Source organism: Gossypium hirsutum, chromosome D03 (genome assembly GCF_007990345.1).
Source record: "Gossypium hirsutum isolate 1008001.06 chromosome D03, Gossypium_hirsutum_v2.1, whole genome shotgun sequence".
NCBI classification, from domain to species: domain Eukaryota; kingdom Viridiplantae; phylum Streptophyta; class Magnoliopsida; order Malvales; family Malvaceae; genus Gossypium; species Gossypium hirsutum.
In genome coordinates, this window is record NC_053439.1 from 38,211,732 (window position 1) to 38,230,298 (window position 18,567).

The following is an 18,567-nucleotide window of genomic DNA, read 5'->3' on the forward strand; positions in this document are numbered from 1 at the left end:
ATTCATATAACTTGATTCGATTAACTCAAAATTCAAACTTTTTTTCAATTTTTTTGAATTGAATCGAGTTTTGTTCACCCTTAAAAGGATAAAGGTTATCTAGGTATTAATTTGAAATCAATCATGAATTAATATTGAAATAAATTATTTTATCATTTTACTTTTGATTTAATTTGTATACCTTCATTTTAAAGCATTAAAATTTTAATAAAAGCTATTCTAACTCAATTTTGAAAAAAAAATGTTGTTATAAAATCAGATCTAATCAAAACACGATAAGTTTCAAGTTATTTTGTCAACCCTAATTCTCTCTCTCTTTTTTTCCCTTAAAAAAAAGAGACAAAAAAAGAAAAGTACTGTATACACCGAAGCTAAGTGGAGGGGGTTGAGAAAAGATGGAGCACGTTGTGTAAGTGGAAATTGACCAAATTTTGATTAGATAGTGTGAGACCACTTTAAGGTAGATTTGATAATATATATATAAATTTTGTATTTTACCTGTCATCTATTCGTTTTGTTACAGTTGGGACGAAATTACTAGTTATAAAATAAGAGTTAACATCCTAAGTTGGTTTATACAATTCGAAAACTTGTTATATTTATGGAGTCTTATTTAAAGAATGATCTACTATAAAAACAAGTGTAAACTATAATATAAGTCTAACTCACTCATCAAGTTACAATTTTATTTCTGTATTTCGAATTAATTCGCTTTTTCTCTAAGTTTTTCCCCTAAAAATTTAGATGTAGATTGATTGCGCATGGGCATTAGTTTTTTCATCATAGGCTTGAGAACATCGATGCATTTATGGATTTTTTACAAGCTTATAATTAAAACACTACACCAAAACAGGTTTTTAGCGGCGTTTGGATAAAAACGCCGCTAATGATCGATCATTAGCGGCGTATTACGGAAAACGCCACTAAAAATAAGCATTAGCGGCGTTTTTGAGAAAGCACCGCAAAAAACCTAAGCCCAACGACGTCGTTTCTCGAGCTTTCGGGGATTTAGAGGCATTTATAAGAAAGCGCCGCTAATGCTCAGGGCTTTAGCGGCGTTTTTGGGAAGCGCCGCAAAAAAACCTAAGCCCAACGACGCCGCTTTCTGAGCTTTCGGGGATTTAGCGGCTTTTTTAAGAAAGCGCCGCTAATGCTCGGGGTTTTAGCGGCATTTTTGGGAAAGCGCCGCAAAAAAACCTAAGCCCAACGACGCTGTTTTTTAAGCTTTCAGGGATTTAGCGGCGTTTTTAAGGAAGCGCCGCTAATGCTTAGGGCTTTAGCGGCGTTTTTGATAAAGCGCCGCAAAAAAACCTAAGCCCAACGACGCTGTTTTCTGAGCTTTCAGGGATTTAGCGGCGTTTTTGGTAAAGTGCCGCTAATGCCCAGGGCTTTAGCGGCGTTTTTGGAAAAGCGCCGCAAAAAAACCTAAGCCCAACGACGCCGTTTTCTGAGCTTTCGGGGATTTTGCGGCGTTTTTTGAAAAGCGCCGCTAAAAATATTTTATCTTAATTGGTTTATTCATATTAAATAAAATTCAATTTATTTCTAATTGAATATTTAAAATCTTCAGAAAAAATTATGACATGTAGAAATAATTTGAAATAAAACACATGGAAAATTTAAAATATTATTATTTAAAATAATTGTAAAAGAGATAATAATAAAATTGTTTAGGGTTTTTGGTTTAGGGTATATGATTTATTTAAGATTTAAGGCCGGTTTAGGAGTTCATATTTTATGGTTTAGGGAGTATGGGTTTAGGGATTATGGATTAGGGGTTGGGATTTAAGGTTTAGGGGTTAGAGGGTTAGGGGTTTAGGGATTCAGGGGTCGAGTTAGAGTTTTGGGTTTAGATTAATTATTTTTTAATTTATATTTTAAATATGTTCTTATATAATTGTAAAAGAGATAATAATAAATTTGTTTAAGGTTTTTAGTTTAGGGTATATGATTAATTTAAGATTTAAAGCCGATTTAGGAGTTCATATTTTAAGGTTTAGGGAGTATGGATTTAGGGGTTATGAATTAGGGATTATGGTTTAAGGGTTGAGATTTAAGATTTAGGGATTAGGGGTTTAGGGGTTAGATGTTAGGGGTTAAGAGTTAGGGATTTAAGGTTTAGGGATTCAGGGGTCGAGTTAAGGTTTTGAGTTTAGATTAATTATTTTTTTAATTTATATTTTAAATATGTTCTTATATAATTGTAAAATAGATAATAATAATAAATTAAATATATTGAAATTATGAGTATAGTTTAAATTAATTAAGAGATATATAATAGATAGATATTTTATATGTATTGAATGGTTAATTTAGAGGGTTTAAGGTTAAAGTTTACTTGAGATTTGTTAAATGATAAAATTTTATACAATTAATTAATGCTTTTATATTTAAAAAAATGTAATCTAAACCATTTGATATATTTAAATTAGTTTAAATAGAATTAATAAATAAGTTTAAAAAAGTAATAGATTGATATGGATATTTATGTATAATTATTTATTTTGGAGAGGACCAAATTATAAGAAAAGAATACAAAAATAAAAATGATATGGATATATAGGTAATTATTTAATTTAGATAATTCTAACTTAATAATTAATTACAACCATTTTATCATTTGTTTTCTTATTAAAATATACAATATTTATTTTGAGAGTACTTTTTATTTTATTTTATAAAAAATCAATTTATAAAAAATAAAATAAAAAATTTTTTAGCATAGCAAAACGATGTCATTTTGTTCAAAATGAAATAGCTTAAAAAACGCCGCAAAAAATAAATCAACTTATAAAAAAAATTTATAATAGCAAAATGGCGTCGTTTTGTTCAAAATGAAAAAAATTTGCGGCGCTTTATAAGAAGCGCCGCTAAAGGTAAGCAATAGCGGCGTTTTCTATAAAAACGCTACAAAAAATAAATCAATTTATAAAAAAATAAAAAAAATTTAGAATAGTAAAACGGCGTTGTTTTGTTCAAAATGAAAAAAATTAAGCAATAGCGGCGTTTTCTATAAAACGCCGCAAAAAATAAGTCAATTTATAAAAAAATAAAAAAATTTTAGAATAGCAAAACGGCGTCGTTTTGTTCAAAATGAAAAAAATTTGCGGCGCTTTATAAGAAGCGCCGCTAAAGGTAAGCAATAGCGGCGTTTTCTATAAAAACGCCGCAAAAAATAAATCAATTTATAAAAAAATAAAAAATTTTAGAATAGTAAAACGGCGTCGTTTTGTTCAAAATGAAAAAAATTTGCGGCGCTTTATAAGAAGCGCCGCTAAAGGTAAGCAATAGCGGTGTTTTTATAAACGCCGTAAAAAATAAATCAATTTATAAAAAAATAAAAAAATTTTAGAATAGCAAAACGACGTCGTTTTGTTCAAAATGAAAAAAATTTGCGGCGCTTTATAAGAAGCGCCGCTAAAGGTAAGCAATAGCGGCGTTTTCTATAAAAATGCCGCAAAAAATAAATAAATTTATAAAAAAATAAAAAAATTTTAGAATAGCAAAACGGCGTCGTTTTGTTCAAAATGAAAAAAATTTTGTGGCGCTTTATAAGAAGCGCCGCTAAAGGTAAGCAATAGCGGCGTTTTCTAAAAACGCCGCAAAAAATAAATCAATTTATAAAAAAATTCCCAAAATTTTTACGCGTTTTTATCCTAAAATTCCCCCTTGAAACCCCTAAATATTTCCCCCCTAAAATTGGTATCCTCAAAACGCCTGAGTGTTTCTCTCTTCCACCACCGTCTTCATCACCATCTTCCCCTCTCTCCCTCTTTTTGCATTTCAAATGAAATATTCTTTTTTCCCCCTTCTTTTTTCGATTCCCCCCATCCCCAGAAATCTCCCTAAATCGATTCCCTAGAAACCGATTCCCCAGTAATGCTTAGCCTTTTTATTTTGTTCCTTTGGTGATGGAGTTTGCATTTTATTGTTTATTAACCTGATAGGATTTGCTTTTTCTGCAATTGCTACTGGATTTTCCAGGCATATGTGCAGATATAGCAGTGTCAAAGCATGAATACTGGTCGGCATTGGCTCCTCTTCCATTTGAAGTTGTTGTCTCAGCTGGACAAAAGGCTAAAGAGGAGGCCTGGGATAAAGGCTAGTTCATTTTCTGACTACATCCCGTTTAATCCCTCTTTCTTTTTAATATATATTATTTTGACCTATTAAAATTTAGAACTGTTACAGGTGGTGGACATTCAGACCGGAGTAAAATTGTCCGGGATCTGAATGATCTGACTGGAGAAGGAAATATTGAGAGTATGCTTTCAGTTGAAATGGGCCTTAGGGAATTAGCATCTTTGAAGGTTGATTTTTTTAAGCAAAATTAAATATTAATTTGGTATACTTTTCCTGGATGTTCTACATCCCTTTCTATAAATTTGTGTGCCACCTCTATGATGGTTTATGCCTTGCGCATTAACTTCTAAAAATTTTAGTAGCAGTAATACTTCTTTCCCTCCATTCTGTATTTATATGAATTTCTATTTTATTATTACTTATGTGTTTCATCTGCACTTTTTGGAGTACCACTTCGTTTTTCTTTTTTAATTTCACGCTCAATACTGCTTTCAGGTTGAGGATGCTGTTGTACAGGCATTAGGCAGGCATAGGCGACTTGGTTAACGTTGTACAAGAAAATGTTGATTTTCTTTGTGAAATGGTTGATATTCTCAAAGTTGAAGTCTTGGGAGAACAGCTTAGTAGAAAGAGTGAGTCATTGGCAGGGTTACGCCCATCATTAGAAAGAATTTTGGCAGACATTCAAGAACGCTTGACTTTTCGTGCTCGAACATATATCCGTGATGAGGTTTGTTATTGCTTATGTGTGCTTTCATGTATATGTTTGTGACTTTATTCTCTGTTTTTGAAAGAACAAATTATTTTAGTTGTCAATCTTTTGAGATTTAAAAATAAAATTGCATATAGTTGCACTTCATGTTTACCATGTTGGGAGAAACTGTATTGTGCTTTCTGAATGTGCTTGTCTGAGTTAATACCACACATCCCAACACTGAACATATTGTCTTCTTGAATACTCAGATTGCAAATTATATCCCGATTAACGAAGACTTGAATTATCCTGCAAAACTGGAGCATTCTGCAGACGTGGTGTCAGAAACAGCTGTAAGTGTTCTTAACAATTCTTTGCTTCTCTTATAGATTGGATTATCCTGCAAAACTGGAGCATTCTGCATTTGTCATTGGTTGTCAGACAATGGAAAGCTACTTTCCTGCAAGTCAATTCAGACCCTCATGTAAATGCTCTTTATTACCATTATTTATAGGACCTAACTTGATTTCTACAATTTGTGTTGAGTTATTCTCCTCCTCTTGTGCTTATAAATTGTAACTGTTATAGGCTTGGTTAACGTATTTCTGGAGAAGAGCCAAAGTGTATGGCGTGGAAGATGATATTGCAGAAGAGCGACTTGGGTTTTGGATTAGCCATAGTGGACAGACCTCTACTTCTCATGATGCTGTGGATGGTAAGATGACTATCCTCTTTGCTTTGATCTTGTTGATGAATGCAATTGCATCTGGGGACAACTTCAGAAAAAGTGAAAACCGAGCACATATTTTGAGCCATATCTGAACCTTTTTAAAGCCTGAAATGAATATCCAAGCATCTTTCAATCTTGGGCAATAAAGATACATATATGATGAATATCCAAGCATCTTTCAGTTTGATTATTTTTAGTTTTATATTTTTAGTTTTATTTTAGTTTCTATAATTTAACACATGTTTTTTGGAATTCAAAATTTTAAAAGTAGTTAAATTAAATTTGCAATTTATGCATAGTACAGGGATTAATGACATAAATTGAGTTAATTTTTAACATTGAATGATTTCTTTTGTGAATGTGTTTTGAAAAAGAAAAGAGAAGAAAAGACTAGCGATGGAGAACTCAAGTTACAGCAGCGAGTTGCAGAAGCTCATAGAAGCCATAAAAATTTTAGAGGTAAGCTTTTATTATTATTGTTGTTGAAAATTTACTTTCCATTTCATTACATTTCCATCTTTTTTGGATATTCTTTAGCAATTCAAGAAGTTATCTATGGTAATAGTTGAGGGTTTGCAGTTATGGAAATGGTAATGGTTTTTTTGGTTCCTGAGAAATTTGAAATGGAAAAGAAAATTATTGTACATTGCAGGTGGTAAAAGGCCGGAGGGAACTGATTGCCAAATTAGCAGATTTACATTTATCTGAGCAATCTGATGTGAAATCTCTTGGTGAATCCCTAATTGTATCCACTTTATTGCTGTTTTCTTATCATGTTTTTTTCAATTTTTTTGGGTGCATAATTTTGTTTTTCTATTTCTCAAGTATGTAAACTTTTCCCGAAATATTTACTCTAAAGATGAGGAATTCTGGCAAGGATTGAAAGATTAGGTTGGCTTATGTGGAGTTCTCTTTTGAATTAGATTTGGTTGTCTCCTTCTGTTGTCATGTTATTGAAAGATTTGAATTCTGGGAAGGATTGAAAGATTTGGTTCTCTCACTTCCTTAATTCCTATTTGCAAATGGGTATATTTTCATTTTTCATATTTTAACTCCTTTTTATAAATATTGAAGGTCTGCGACTTGTATTGCTGCGGCGGAGCTGATGCAGAAAAATGTTCTCTAAGTTATTTATTTTATGAAAAGAGAGAAAAATATTCTGGTAAAAGTGGCAGTTTAGCCTTTAACTTTTAAAAAGGTTGAATCTATTCAATGCTTTTCTCTTCTCCTGCCCTTGACAGCACATTCATTTGACAGGATAATTTGGAAACCCTGTTGCAAGAGAAGGACATTCAGGCTGATCTAGTTTGTTGCTTGCAGCATTTGCTGGTATTTTGTGTAGTTTAAGTTGTGAACATTGGGTTTTGATTTGTCATGTGAACAAATATGATGAATCTGAAATGCATTTCTATTCTTCTATTTGTAGTTAAGATTTGAAACTGAAGACAAAGCAAAGGAGACTTCTAAGTAATGTGTCATTTTTGTTGAAACCTGGGGTTTTTTTTTGGTATTACTCCTGAAAAAGTGATTGTCAAAAACTGTTGTTTCTGGATTTGTGTATTTTTCTTCTTTTTTTCTTGTGGTTACTGCTGCACCTGTTTGTGGGAGATGATTGTGTAAACATTTTAGTGTGCTTTAGTTATTGTAAGAATATTTTTAACATTGTTAATTTTAATATTATTGTAAGAATATTTTGAATTATATAATTCAGTTATCAATTTATATCATATATCTTTCATTGAATTTGAAATATCATTTAAATTTGCCATTTTTTGTTGAATTTTATGTTACAAGAAGGATTGTATATGGATGAAAAATCGGATGATACAAATTTGCCAAAATTAGTGGCATTTTTTCATAAATGCTGCTAAAGAATCGTACTTTTAGCGGCGTTTGTGATAAAAGCGCCGCTAAAGATCATGTTCTTTAGTGGCGTTTGTGAAAAAAGAGCTGCTAAAGATTATGTTCTTTAGCGGCATTTGTGAGTAAAGTGCCGCTAAAGAACATGTTCTTTAGCGGTGTTTTGTTTTTAAGCGCCGCTAAAGAACATGACCTTTAGCGGCGTTTATTTCTGTAAACGTTGCAAACGTTAGCGACGTTGTCATTAGCGGCATTTTTTGCGGCGCTTGTGGATGCGCCGCAAATGCCTTTAGTGGCGCTAAAAAGCGCCGCTAAAGGCCTAAAAAAACGCCGCTAAAAACCTGTTTTGGTGTAGTGAAATGTTGATGTTTGAGTATCCTTTGCAAGGCAGTGTTGCCTGGTGGGTGGTGGGTGGCTTTTATTTCACTTGTTGACCTTCTCTATGTTGCTATTGTCTTGTTATTTTTAATTTGCTCTGTGAGGCGTATAGTTTTATGGGGTTTAATAGGATCTTTGTGTGATCATTTTGGTGTTTAATTGGCTTTCTAAGTATCTAGTATAGTGGTGTCAAATGTATGTTATTTTGGTTCTTAGGAGTGAGGAGTTCTTTTTAGTGCTTTTTCTTCAGAAATTTTGGAGCTTTGGTGATGAATTTTCTTACTCATTGTCTCACTAGCAAAAAGATTTTGTAACATTTTTGGTTTTCAATAAAATTTTTGGATTAGCAAAAAAAGAAAAAAGAAAAAAAGACTTACACAATTTTGCACTACAAATTAGTTCTTCAATATACAAGTAAAATTCTCTTTTTTCCTATGTACAATAACCTAAATAAGTCTGTTTATTAATAAGCATAAAGTGACTTGTTAAATAATAATCAATGTGAATATCTAATTTCACATAAGTAGCTTCTATATAAGTATTCCATAAAGAGTATAACAATAGATATCTAGTCATAAAACACATTGAAGATCAAATATTAGTCACGAGAACTTTAATCACATTGAAGTCATGATCACATCCTTTCTTGGCTTGATTCTTACTCGAATTATCTTTAGTAGTGGAGTATTGCTAAAAATTGCCATAGATCATCAATTAAAATCCAAATATTTTTGGCCAAAACATTTCATCCAAGTAAGGCAAGTTAAGATAACCTACCATATATTTCTTAAGTTGCAACAAGCGTTGCATCTAGCAATTGTAACTAGCATTAACAATATCCCCCATTGACATTTAAAAAAAAACATAGCGACACATCAAGGAAAATCAACTCAGACACTCACTTTTAATCCAATCATTCAACCATGAATTTAAATCGTGTAATTAACTACTAATGCAAGATAATAGAAGCATTAACAATCAAGGCTTATAATATTAAAAAAACCATATCAAAATAGGGATATGTCTAAGTAAAATCAAAATAATGGCATTTCAATAATTACATGTCCCAACTAAGATAAGTATCAAGTATCATCATCCATAAAAAAAATTCAAAATTCAAAATAAAAAAAATTAGAAAAGCAATCCAACAAAATTACCATCCATCTCCCAAGTTATCCCTACACTTCTCTTTTACTAAAAGATGCAAAAGGCTTTAAAACTCTTGAGCTAGAAGATCAATCTTGGAGAAATAAAACCAAGTTCATTTTCATTGAAGAATCTTCGATTTTTTTCTCTTGATACTAAATTATCTTATCAACACAGATGCATTCCTTTCCCAAAGTTCTAATAGTCTAGCCTAAGCGGCATTTGATACTCTGAAAGATGTTGAGTTAGTTGCACTAGAGTTGTTGTTGGTGTTGGCTAATCATCATATTCAATATCATCAAAAGGAGAATCCACTCAGTATTAGCTGCAACATGCTTCCCTTTCTTCCATTTAAAGGAGTACTCTAACTTGGGAAACACATGCTCATAGACCTCATCCTTATCAACTATCTTTGGAGTTTACTTCACAAGGATCTAGAAGATGAAGGATGGAAAAGGCAAAACAGGCCTTGTGTTCTTGGTCTCTATATGTTTTGTTATCTTATCAAAAATCAATTGACCAAGATAAAAGGGAGTAAAGGATACAACCTTGTGTAAACAAGTTGTCATCTTCTTTGTAACCACATCGTTTGGTTCTTGGGTAGCCAATTCCTAGTTGTTATAGCCTAGAGAGCAGCATATGTAAATTCAAATTTAAATGCTCCAAAGTCTTCCACCCTTAGGTTATGTGGCTTGAAAATTGGCTATTAGCTAGGAAGCAAGATAGTCATCCTTGACAATGAAGTTATCATCTCTACCATGATGATGGAAAAATCATTGATTGCTCCTAAACTGAACTTGAAATAATGGCCTCTAACATATGCCAACATGTAATGCTAGCGATTTAGAACCCTAATAGATTTCTTTAAGTTCACATATAACTCCAAAACCACATACTTTACAAATGGCTTCACATAACCCACATAACTGAGTAATTCATTCTACTCCAAGAAAATTTCCAATCTATTCTTGTTGAACTCAATCTCCTCAATGTTTCTTTCAAGAATGAATTCTTTTTTAGAGAAAAATTTCATTATCTTGGCACATATAAGATTGATGTTAGCTCAATTGATCAAACCGAAAATGCCAAGAGGGGGTGAATTGGATTTTAAAAAAAATATGGATGCTAAAGAGAATGGATAAAAAATGAACATAAGAATTTAGAGTGGTTCAGCTCCAATTGCCTACTCCATTACCTTAGCTTTCCAGAACTAATGATTTTTCCAAATTCACTAATTTTTTCAACCTTTGTGGACAAAGTTTAACCTTACAGTCCCTTAAAATTTCAACCCAAATCTTAAGACACAACTCCTCTAAAGAGATAAAAAGAAGAAAACAAAGAAATAATCCTTACAAGATTGATGAGTTTGCAAATTAAGCTCAATTACAATGAAAAACACTTGAATAAAAGGATGCAAATAAAGGCTCTCAAGTGTTTGAAAGAAAAGTATGGAAATATATGACACAAGGTTGTTTTGATTGATCTTTAAGCTTGAATTTTCTTTCTTATTGTTGTAGGACCATTAGAAGCTGATATTTATACTCTTTAATTCATTTCCAACCATTGTGGTTGTTGAGAAAATAAATAGTCGTTGGGAATGAAAATACTAGATCATTGAATTCACCTACAACAAAAAGTATCAACATTTTTTGTACAAGTGTTGATACCAGAGGCATTTAATGCCTTATTGAGTGACCATTAAGATTAGTTTCCAACGATACCAAAAATGATTTACTGATACCTGTTAAAAGGTATCAATATAATTTTATGGGTATTGATACTTGTTGACATTTTTGAATCATTAAAAGCATAATGCAAAAAAGATATCGATATAAATTTTAGGTATCAATAAAATTCAATAGGTATCGATATAATTTTCAAGGTATCAATACTTATTTTTTTAGTTTAATTTTTTACTCAAAACAGAAAGCATATTTGATATAGATAAAAATTAAGGTGTTGATGAAATTGTACAAGTATTGGTACATTTTGGAAAACATCGATACTTCTTGTAGGAAACAATTTTAAAACTGATTTGAAATAATTTTAATTAAGTTGAAGATTTTAAATTCATTTTCAGAACTGTCAAAATTATTCTAAGTGTTTAAAGCATTTTCTAAGAGGTTTGGAAGTTATGAAATATTATTCATGTTTTAACTTTTTTGTTCAAAAACAATTTTTTATTTGAAGATATTTTTGTTTGTTATATCAAAATAATTTATCAAATAAAGCTAGTTCAACAATCTCTCCCTTTTTTGATATAACAAAATAATTTGGTAAATTTATTTTTAAATTTGTTACTCTCCTTTTTAAAGTTCAATTTGAATCAATGACTTGATTTTTGTGAAATCTAGAAACAAGGATTTGACATTAAAAAATGGTCAATTGATATTGGCATTAAAAGGTTAGTCATAAAGAAAATCAACCAAATACTAATAATTTACCTTTCTCTTCTTTTCTCCCTCTTTTTGTTATATCAAAAATCAACAAATAAAGCTTAAGAGAGAGATTCTATTAGTTGAATAAAAGAGTAAATAATTGGAAAACCAAAGAACTAACATTGATGTATCAAAATAAATCAACAAGTATCTACAATTAAGATACCAAAATAAACGTTAAGTTCTAACATATAGAGAAGAAAATCTGCAATGAAGATGACTGAAATGCATGAGAAAATGAAACATATGCACCTTAGTCATCTTGAGGTGGAGGAGGGGGAGGGAATTGAGACATTAGAAATACAATATTTTCCTCCATTCTAGACATCCTAGAGTCTAGACCACTAACATGCTCAAAAGCATTATCGACTCGAGTGCTAAAACCCCTAAACTCCTTAATCAAGGAAGTAATGGTGCCAAGGATGATGACAGACACTTCGTTGGAGAGAGGCTGAGTAGACGATTGAGTGGAGGAAGAAATCGGTGGAGGGTCTTGTTGGACCAGAGGAATTCCATCATGGTCTTCTTCAGGTTCTTCATTATCATAATCATAAGGGACATGGTGGACATCCTTAACCCAATTTTTGTTAATAGAATCCATTTTAAAACCAGCTATATGAAGGGCAGAAAAACTAATAGGTTCGTGTTTAACGACCAAATGAGGATTGACATTTGTGGGGATGTTAAGACATTTGAAAATGTATGAAAAGAATTTACCAAAAGGCAAAAGGAGCTTAATCTCGAGCTTCTGGCCAATAAGTTTGGTAATGTCATTAAATAAGATTAAAGTCAAATCTAAATTACTATTGTTATGAAAAGAAACAATCCACCAATAGTCAGTAAATCGAAGAACGACATGTTTTGAAATAGGACGTAATATCTATGTAATTATAAAATGCAAAATGTGATCATGGACATCTAGCTCAGATGCAAACGAGTGTCAAACATTCAAGGTTGGATTATAAGGGCCTTTCGCATTCGACTTACCCGCGGGAGAAAGTTTCAAAAATTCACTAACTTTTTCTAAAGTGAGACGAATAGGAGTATTCGTAAGTAAATAATTTACAACAACCACTGCCTCACTAGATTCATTATGTTCGAGTCTAGCATTTGAATAAAATGCTAGAACATGATTAGCATGAGTCGTTGAACGAATTTTTAAAAATTGATCCACTACCATTCGATTAATTTTTGAAGAAACGAAAAATTAATTTTGGCCAAAAAATTGATATCAGTGATGCGAAAAACATTTACGTTTCATTTTAAAAAGTATTGATTAAAACAGTAAGAGTCATGATTATCTCTAAAACAATCATCAAAATAATTGGGTTGATCACTAAACTAAGATGAAGGACTGAAATGAGGACGTTTCTTAATCGACATTCTAACTAACTAGATAAAAGTGACTCTATTAGCACTTAAAATTTTGGTTGGGGAATTTTATCGAACACTTTGTGGGCAATAGGTTTAAAGAAAAATTGTAAGAGTTTGGTTAAAATTAGGAAACCTTCTACATGAAAACACATATATTTGTTCCAAATCAATAATTAATTAAAAAAATTCAACTATTTTCGCAATAGAAAAAGAATTATCTCGAAATTGCTTTAAAGTTGTGAAATTGGAAAGAAAACTTGAAGAATCATTGTAGAAAATGATAATGTAGGTTGATTTGTGTCAAGATTTTAAAGAAAAAGATGAAGAAATTGAAGTTTTTGAAGAATGGGTTGAGAAGGTTTCGGGAAAAAATATTTAGGATTTTGTGAATTAGTTAAAAAAACACTATAGATACCTTAAAAGGTCCACGAGTATCAATACTTTTTAAATGAGTATCGATATTTTTCAGAAAGTACTGATAAAATGGTATCAGTATAGATACTAAATGTTGAAAATGTTTTTCAAAGTATAGAAAATTTTCCCAACATGAATTTTAAGTTCTAACAAGTTCTATATTAACTTAAGATGACTTAGCAACAATTTCTAATGAGTTCATATGCTTGAACATGCCAAATTTGAGTATGATGCATATGAAACATAGACTATTGTGAGGTATACAAAAATTGAATATTTTCATCAACTAAGGTCTAATTGAGCACATTCAAAGGTATTCAAATTTTTTTTATACTAGACAATAGTGATCAAGATTGATTAATCATGCTAAAATTAAGTCCCCCTAACTAATTGCATATAGGAGCCATAAAAATCATTATTAGACACTTATACAATCAATTTTAAGTCATAAAACATTTTGAGAACAAAAAAGTACAAAAAAATTCATTTGAACACAAAATTAAGGTAAGGTAATAATACCTAATTCTCTCTTAAGTGTCCAAAATCTTTCTTTGTCAAATGATTTTGTACAAATATCAGGTAATTGATTTAAGGTGTCATCATACTCTAGAACAATTTCTCTTTTTTGGACATGATCTATAATGAAATGATGCCTAATCTCAATATGCTTAGTTCTAAAAAGTTAGATTGGATTTTTAATAAGAAAAATAACACTAGTATTGTCACACTTGATAGGAATTGTATCTACATCAATTCCATAGTCCATAGGTTGTTCTTTCATCCATAAAACTTTAGCACAACAACTACTGACAGAAATATATTCCGCTTTGGTGGTGGATAATGCAACACTATTTTGTTTCTTTGAAAACCATTATACAAGCATGTTGCTTAGGAATTGACAAGTACCAATGGTGCTCTTCCTAGCAAGTTTGCATCTTTCAAAATCCGCATTCGAGAATGCTTGCATGTAATAGCCCGGTTTTAGCTAAATCAAAACAGTGGTTTTGGAACCACAAATCTGAGGTCATAAAATTATTTTAATATTATTTTTGGTATTTACAGTATGTTATTTAATATGTGTGAAAATTTCGTGATTTAATTTTACCGATTGGCTAGTTAATTTGCTAAAAGGACTAAATCGCGTAAGGCGTAAAAGTTGTGTGCTATAAGCTAAAGGTGTCTAATAGCTATAGAACATTAAAGTAAAGGTCCTTAAGTGATAAATAGTCTATTTTTGAGTTAGTGGATGATAGTGGCTTGGCAATTGTGTAAATAGTAATGATTTTAAAGGTTAATTAAGTAATTAGTAAATAATGTTAATATTAAATAAAACAAAAGTTAAAGTTATCATCTTTAACCTTTGTTCAACTGAAACTTCAAAGATAAAAAGAACCATGGAAGTTTAACGTTTGGCCAAGCTTTCATTGTCCAATTAGGTACAATTTTTATTCCGTTTTTGATGATTTTACGTTTTTGAGATCGTTGCTTCATATTCTAGCTAGCCCGTGCTTAATTTTCAAAATTTTTGATGATTTTTTGAAATGCCATTGATGAGTATTCAAGATTTTTGTTGTTTGATGATGAAAAATAAATATTTGTTGATAGATTATTATATTTTATAAAGTAATTTTTGATGAAAATGCAAATTAGGGATTAAATTGAAAAATGTGTAAATTGGGTGGTTGAAATTTGAAATAAATGCAAGTTTTGGGCTGCTAGGGACGTCTAGTAAATTCAGCTAAGCATGGGTGTATTGAAATTTTGTGTAATTTGTGATTTTGTGAAATAGGGACTAAATTGAATAAATGTGAAACTTTAGGGTCTAAAGTGAAAAAATGTCCAAATAGGAATTTTTGAATGAAATTGAATGAATAAGTGATTAAATGAGCTAAATTTGAATTCATATAGATCAAGTAAGAAAGAAATCGGATTTGGATCGAGAAAAATCAAAAGTTGTCGAATAGTCATTCCGATCCGTTCGTTTCCAAACGAGGTAAGTTCATAAGTAAATAAATGTTTTTGAATTTAAATGAAATGTTATATACATGTCTGAATTTGATTATTTTATACATTCCCGAATTAATTCGTATATAATTATACATTGCTGAAATTTATGGTTATATATTATCGAAATTGATTTGTATATGAAGATAAGTTGCTGAATTGATTCGTATATAATTATATGAAGATAGGTTGCCGAATTGATTCGTATATAATTATACATTGCTGAAATTTATTTGTATATGGTTATACATTATCGAAATTGATTTGTATATGAAGATAAGTTGTCGAATTGATTCGTATATGATTATACATTACTAAAATTTATTTGTATATGGTTATATATTATCGAAATTTATTTGTATATGAAGATAAGTTGCCAAATTGATTCGTATATAATTATACATTGCTGAAATTTATTTGTATATGGTTATACATTATCGAAATTGATTTGTATATGAAGATAAGTTGCCGAATTGATTCGTATATGATTATACATTACTGAAATTTATTTGTATATGGTTATATATTATCAAAATTTATTTGTATATGAAGATAAGTTGCCAAATTAATTCGTATATAATTATACATTGCTGAAATTTACTTGTATATGGTTATACATTATCGAAATTGATTTGTATATGAAGATAAGTTGTCGAATTGATTTGTATATGATTATACTTTGCTGAAATTGATTTGTATATAAAGATAAGTTGCCGAATTTGATTCGTATATGAATATATATATTGTTGAATTGATTTGCGCATTGGATGACTGGTTTCGTGTATGAAATGATTTAATTATGAAGTTGATAGCTCTGAATGAACCTTAGAAAATGTATTTGATATTGATGACATGATATTAGGACTTCGAAGATGTGATTTTGTGTAAGATCATGTCTGGGACATTGGCATCGAAGTAAGAAAACGTGTAAGACCTTGTCTGGGACATTGGCATTGTATATGATTCGTATAAGACCCAGTCCGGGACAGTGGCATCGATATGCGTTAACATGTAAGACCATATCCGGGACATGGCATTGCACGAACTTTATATGATTTCTGTGTGTTCTTAACAAACCCGAATGTGAATTTGAGCTTAATGGTTCAGGTATGTGTGAAGTTATATGTTTATAAAATATAAAGGTAAGTTTAGTACTTAATGTAATAATAAGAATTTATATGAGTTAGTTAAATGTATATGTGTTTGAGATATATTTGAATTCAACCTAGTTGAATTGAATTATAAATATCATTGAAATGATTTATTTGCTTATGGCTTACTAGGCTTCCAAAGCTTACTTTGCGCATTCTTCCACTGTTTTATAGATTACCGAAGCTAGATCAGACTCGGGGATTGTCGGGAAATGTTATCACACTATCGATCATCTTGTTGGTACTTTTGAAGCTTTGTATATATGGTATATGGCATGTATAGGCTAGTGAACTTTTGATATATTTTGAATTGTAATTCTAGCCATGTGTGTTGATTTGGAAATGGTATATATGATGGAGTTGTGTTTAGGATTATGTTATGAGATGAATCATGGTAATTGAAGTGTATGTATATTAGTTATGTGTTTAGCATGCTTATTATGATAGGTGATGCTTCGATGATTAAGTGATGGCAAAGAATGAATATGTTTTATGATTGATTGGTTGGTTATTCAGGTACTGTTCTAATTGGTAAATAATGACTATGTGATTCAATTTTACGAATTTGACTAGTAGGAATAAGAGGATGGTTATTAGTTGAGTTCGGAAAAAAAATTTGTAAAGGAGATTATATTACTTTGTGCTTGAATTGTAATGAATGATTGTTCTGAACCGGGTTTTGATCGGTAATGCCTCATAACCTTAATCCAGTGAAGGATTCAAGTTAGGGGGTGTTACATTTGATTGGTATCAGAACTACGGTTTAGTCGGTTCAAGGACTAACATTGCACGTGTGAGTTTAGCTATACATGCCATATATATAAACTGCGAGAGTGTGTTGATTCTTGACAATTAAAATGTGTTTTTGTATAATAAGTGGGTCTCGATAGAGTCGTAGCTGATGATGTGGAAAGTAATTCACCCGCTCCCACTCAAGGGGCAGTGCAATCTGATTCTGGAGTTGTTACTAGTAGCCACAAAGGAGAGGCAAAGCAAGCCTTTCTTCAAATGATGAATGAGTGGTTTACAGAGTTTGTTCGAATGAATCTGACTGTTCAACAACCTTCACCCCTGCAAGTTCCTGTGATACCTCAAGTTACTGATCTGATTCGATTAAATAAGCCTTCGGTTGATAAAATTATAAAATAAGGGGCCGTAGAGTTCAGAGCTACTGTTGATGATGATGCTGAGCGAGCTGAATTCTGGCTTGATAATACAATTCGGGTGTTCGATGAATTATCTTGTACTTCTAATAAGTGTATCAAATGTGTTGTATCTTTGTTAAGGGACACTGCATATCATTGGTGGAATACACTAGTATCAATGGTTCCAAAGGAACGGGTTACCTGGGAGTTCTTTCAGACTAAATTCAGGAAAAAAATATATTAGTCATAGATTAAAAATGCAAAGAATTCCTTGAGTTAAAATAGGGTCACATGACTGTGACAGAATATGAACGGGAATCTATGAGACTCAGCAGATATGCCCGGGAATGTGTTTCGACTGAAGCTATAATGTGTAAAAGATTTGAAGACGGTTTGAATGAAGACATTAAGCTGTTAGTCAGGATTCTAGAAATAAAAGAGTTTGTGGTACTCGTCGAGCGAGCATGTAAAGCTAAAGAACTTGGGAAAAAGAAAAGAAAAATTGATTTTGAAGCTAAAGATTCGTAAAAAAGATCATCGAGTAAGTCATTTCAGTCAGCATCAAAGAAGCTTCGAGATGATTTTAGTCTTTCAAAGGCTACTGTGGGTTATTCTAGACGAGATTGGGACAGACCACCTGTGAGCTCGAAAGCTACTTCAATAGCTAGTGTTGGAAATGTTAGACCGAATAAACCTGAGTGCAAACATTGCGGTAAATGAGATCCCAACAATTGTAGATTGAATGATCGAGCTTGTTTCAAATGTGGGTCGTTAGATCATTTCATCTGTGAATGTCTTGAGTTGGCCGAGCAAGATATAGTGCAGGATACGAGGTCGAGTAACATTGCAGCTAAAGGTAGAACACTTAAAAACACGGGAAATGTGAGTGGTAGCCAAAGGGGAACTAAAGATACTGCTGTTAGATCTGAAGCCTGCGAACCTGCTAGAGCTTATGCTATTCGCGCTCGCGAAGAAGATTCTTCTCCAAATGTTGTTACCGATACTTTCACTCTTTATGATATTAGTGCTGTTGCATTGTTTGATCCAGGGTCAACTCATTCTTATGTATGTGAGGCTTTAGTATCCAGTAAGACTTTGCCTGTAGAGTTTACTGAATTTGTGATTAGAGTATCGAACCCCTTAGGCTGGT

The 18,567-nt window shown here is 31.5% G+C and overlaps 1 protein-coding gene and 1 long non-coding RNA gene across 2 annotated transcripts; both read left to right on the forward strand.

Annotated features, from left to right (window-relative positions):
* The first annotated feature begins 4,186 nt into the window (after positions 1-4,186).
* On the forward strand, positions 4,187-5,488 carry LOC107950844 (conserved oligomeric Golgi complex subunit 3). The gene is made up of 5 exons (XM_041090082.1): positions 4,187-4,310; positions 4,579-4,813; positions 5,047-5,130; positions 5,219-5,261; positions 5,366-5,488. Exons 2-5 carry the CDS (start codon positions 4,664-4,666, stop codon positions 5,416-5,418), a joined length of 330 nt encoding a protein of 109 aa, XP_040946016.1. The 5' UTR covers positions 4,187-4,310; positions 4,579-4,663; the 3' UTR covers positions 5,419-5,488.
* Positions 5,489-5,892: 404 nt separating this feature from the next.
* LOC107950843 (uncharacterized) lies at positions 5,893-7,013 on the forward strand. Its single transcript, XR_005911336.1, has 5 exons — positions 5,893-5,966; positions 6,160-6,238; positions 6,582-6,669; positions 6,765-6,836; positions 6,934-7,013. It is a non-coding gene; the product is annotated as an uncharacterized lncRNA (long non-coding RNA).
* Positions 7,014-18,567: the final 11,554 nt, after the last annotated feature.

What these genes read in the sequence shown, in the direction of transcription:
- LOC107950844 (XM_041090082.1), top strand. Translation starts at nt 4,664, where the DNA reads ATGGTTGATATTCTCAAAGTTGAAGTCTTGGGAGAACAGCTTAGTAGA. An exon ending in ACGTGGTGTCAGAAACAGCT is followed by an intron (nt 5,131 to 5,218) that starts GTAAGTGTTCTT and finishes ATTGGTTGTCAG; the next exon opens with ACAATGGAAAGCTACTTTCC. An exon ending in AAGTCAATTCAGACCCTCAT is followed by an intron (nt 5,262 to 5,365) that starts GTAAATGCTCTT and finishes TAACTGTTATAG; the next exon opens with GCTTGGTTAACGTATTTCTG.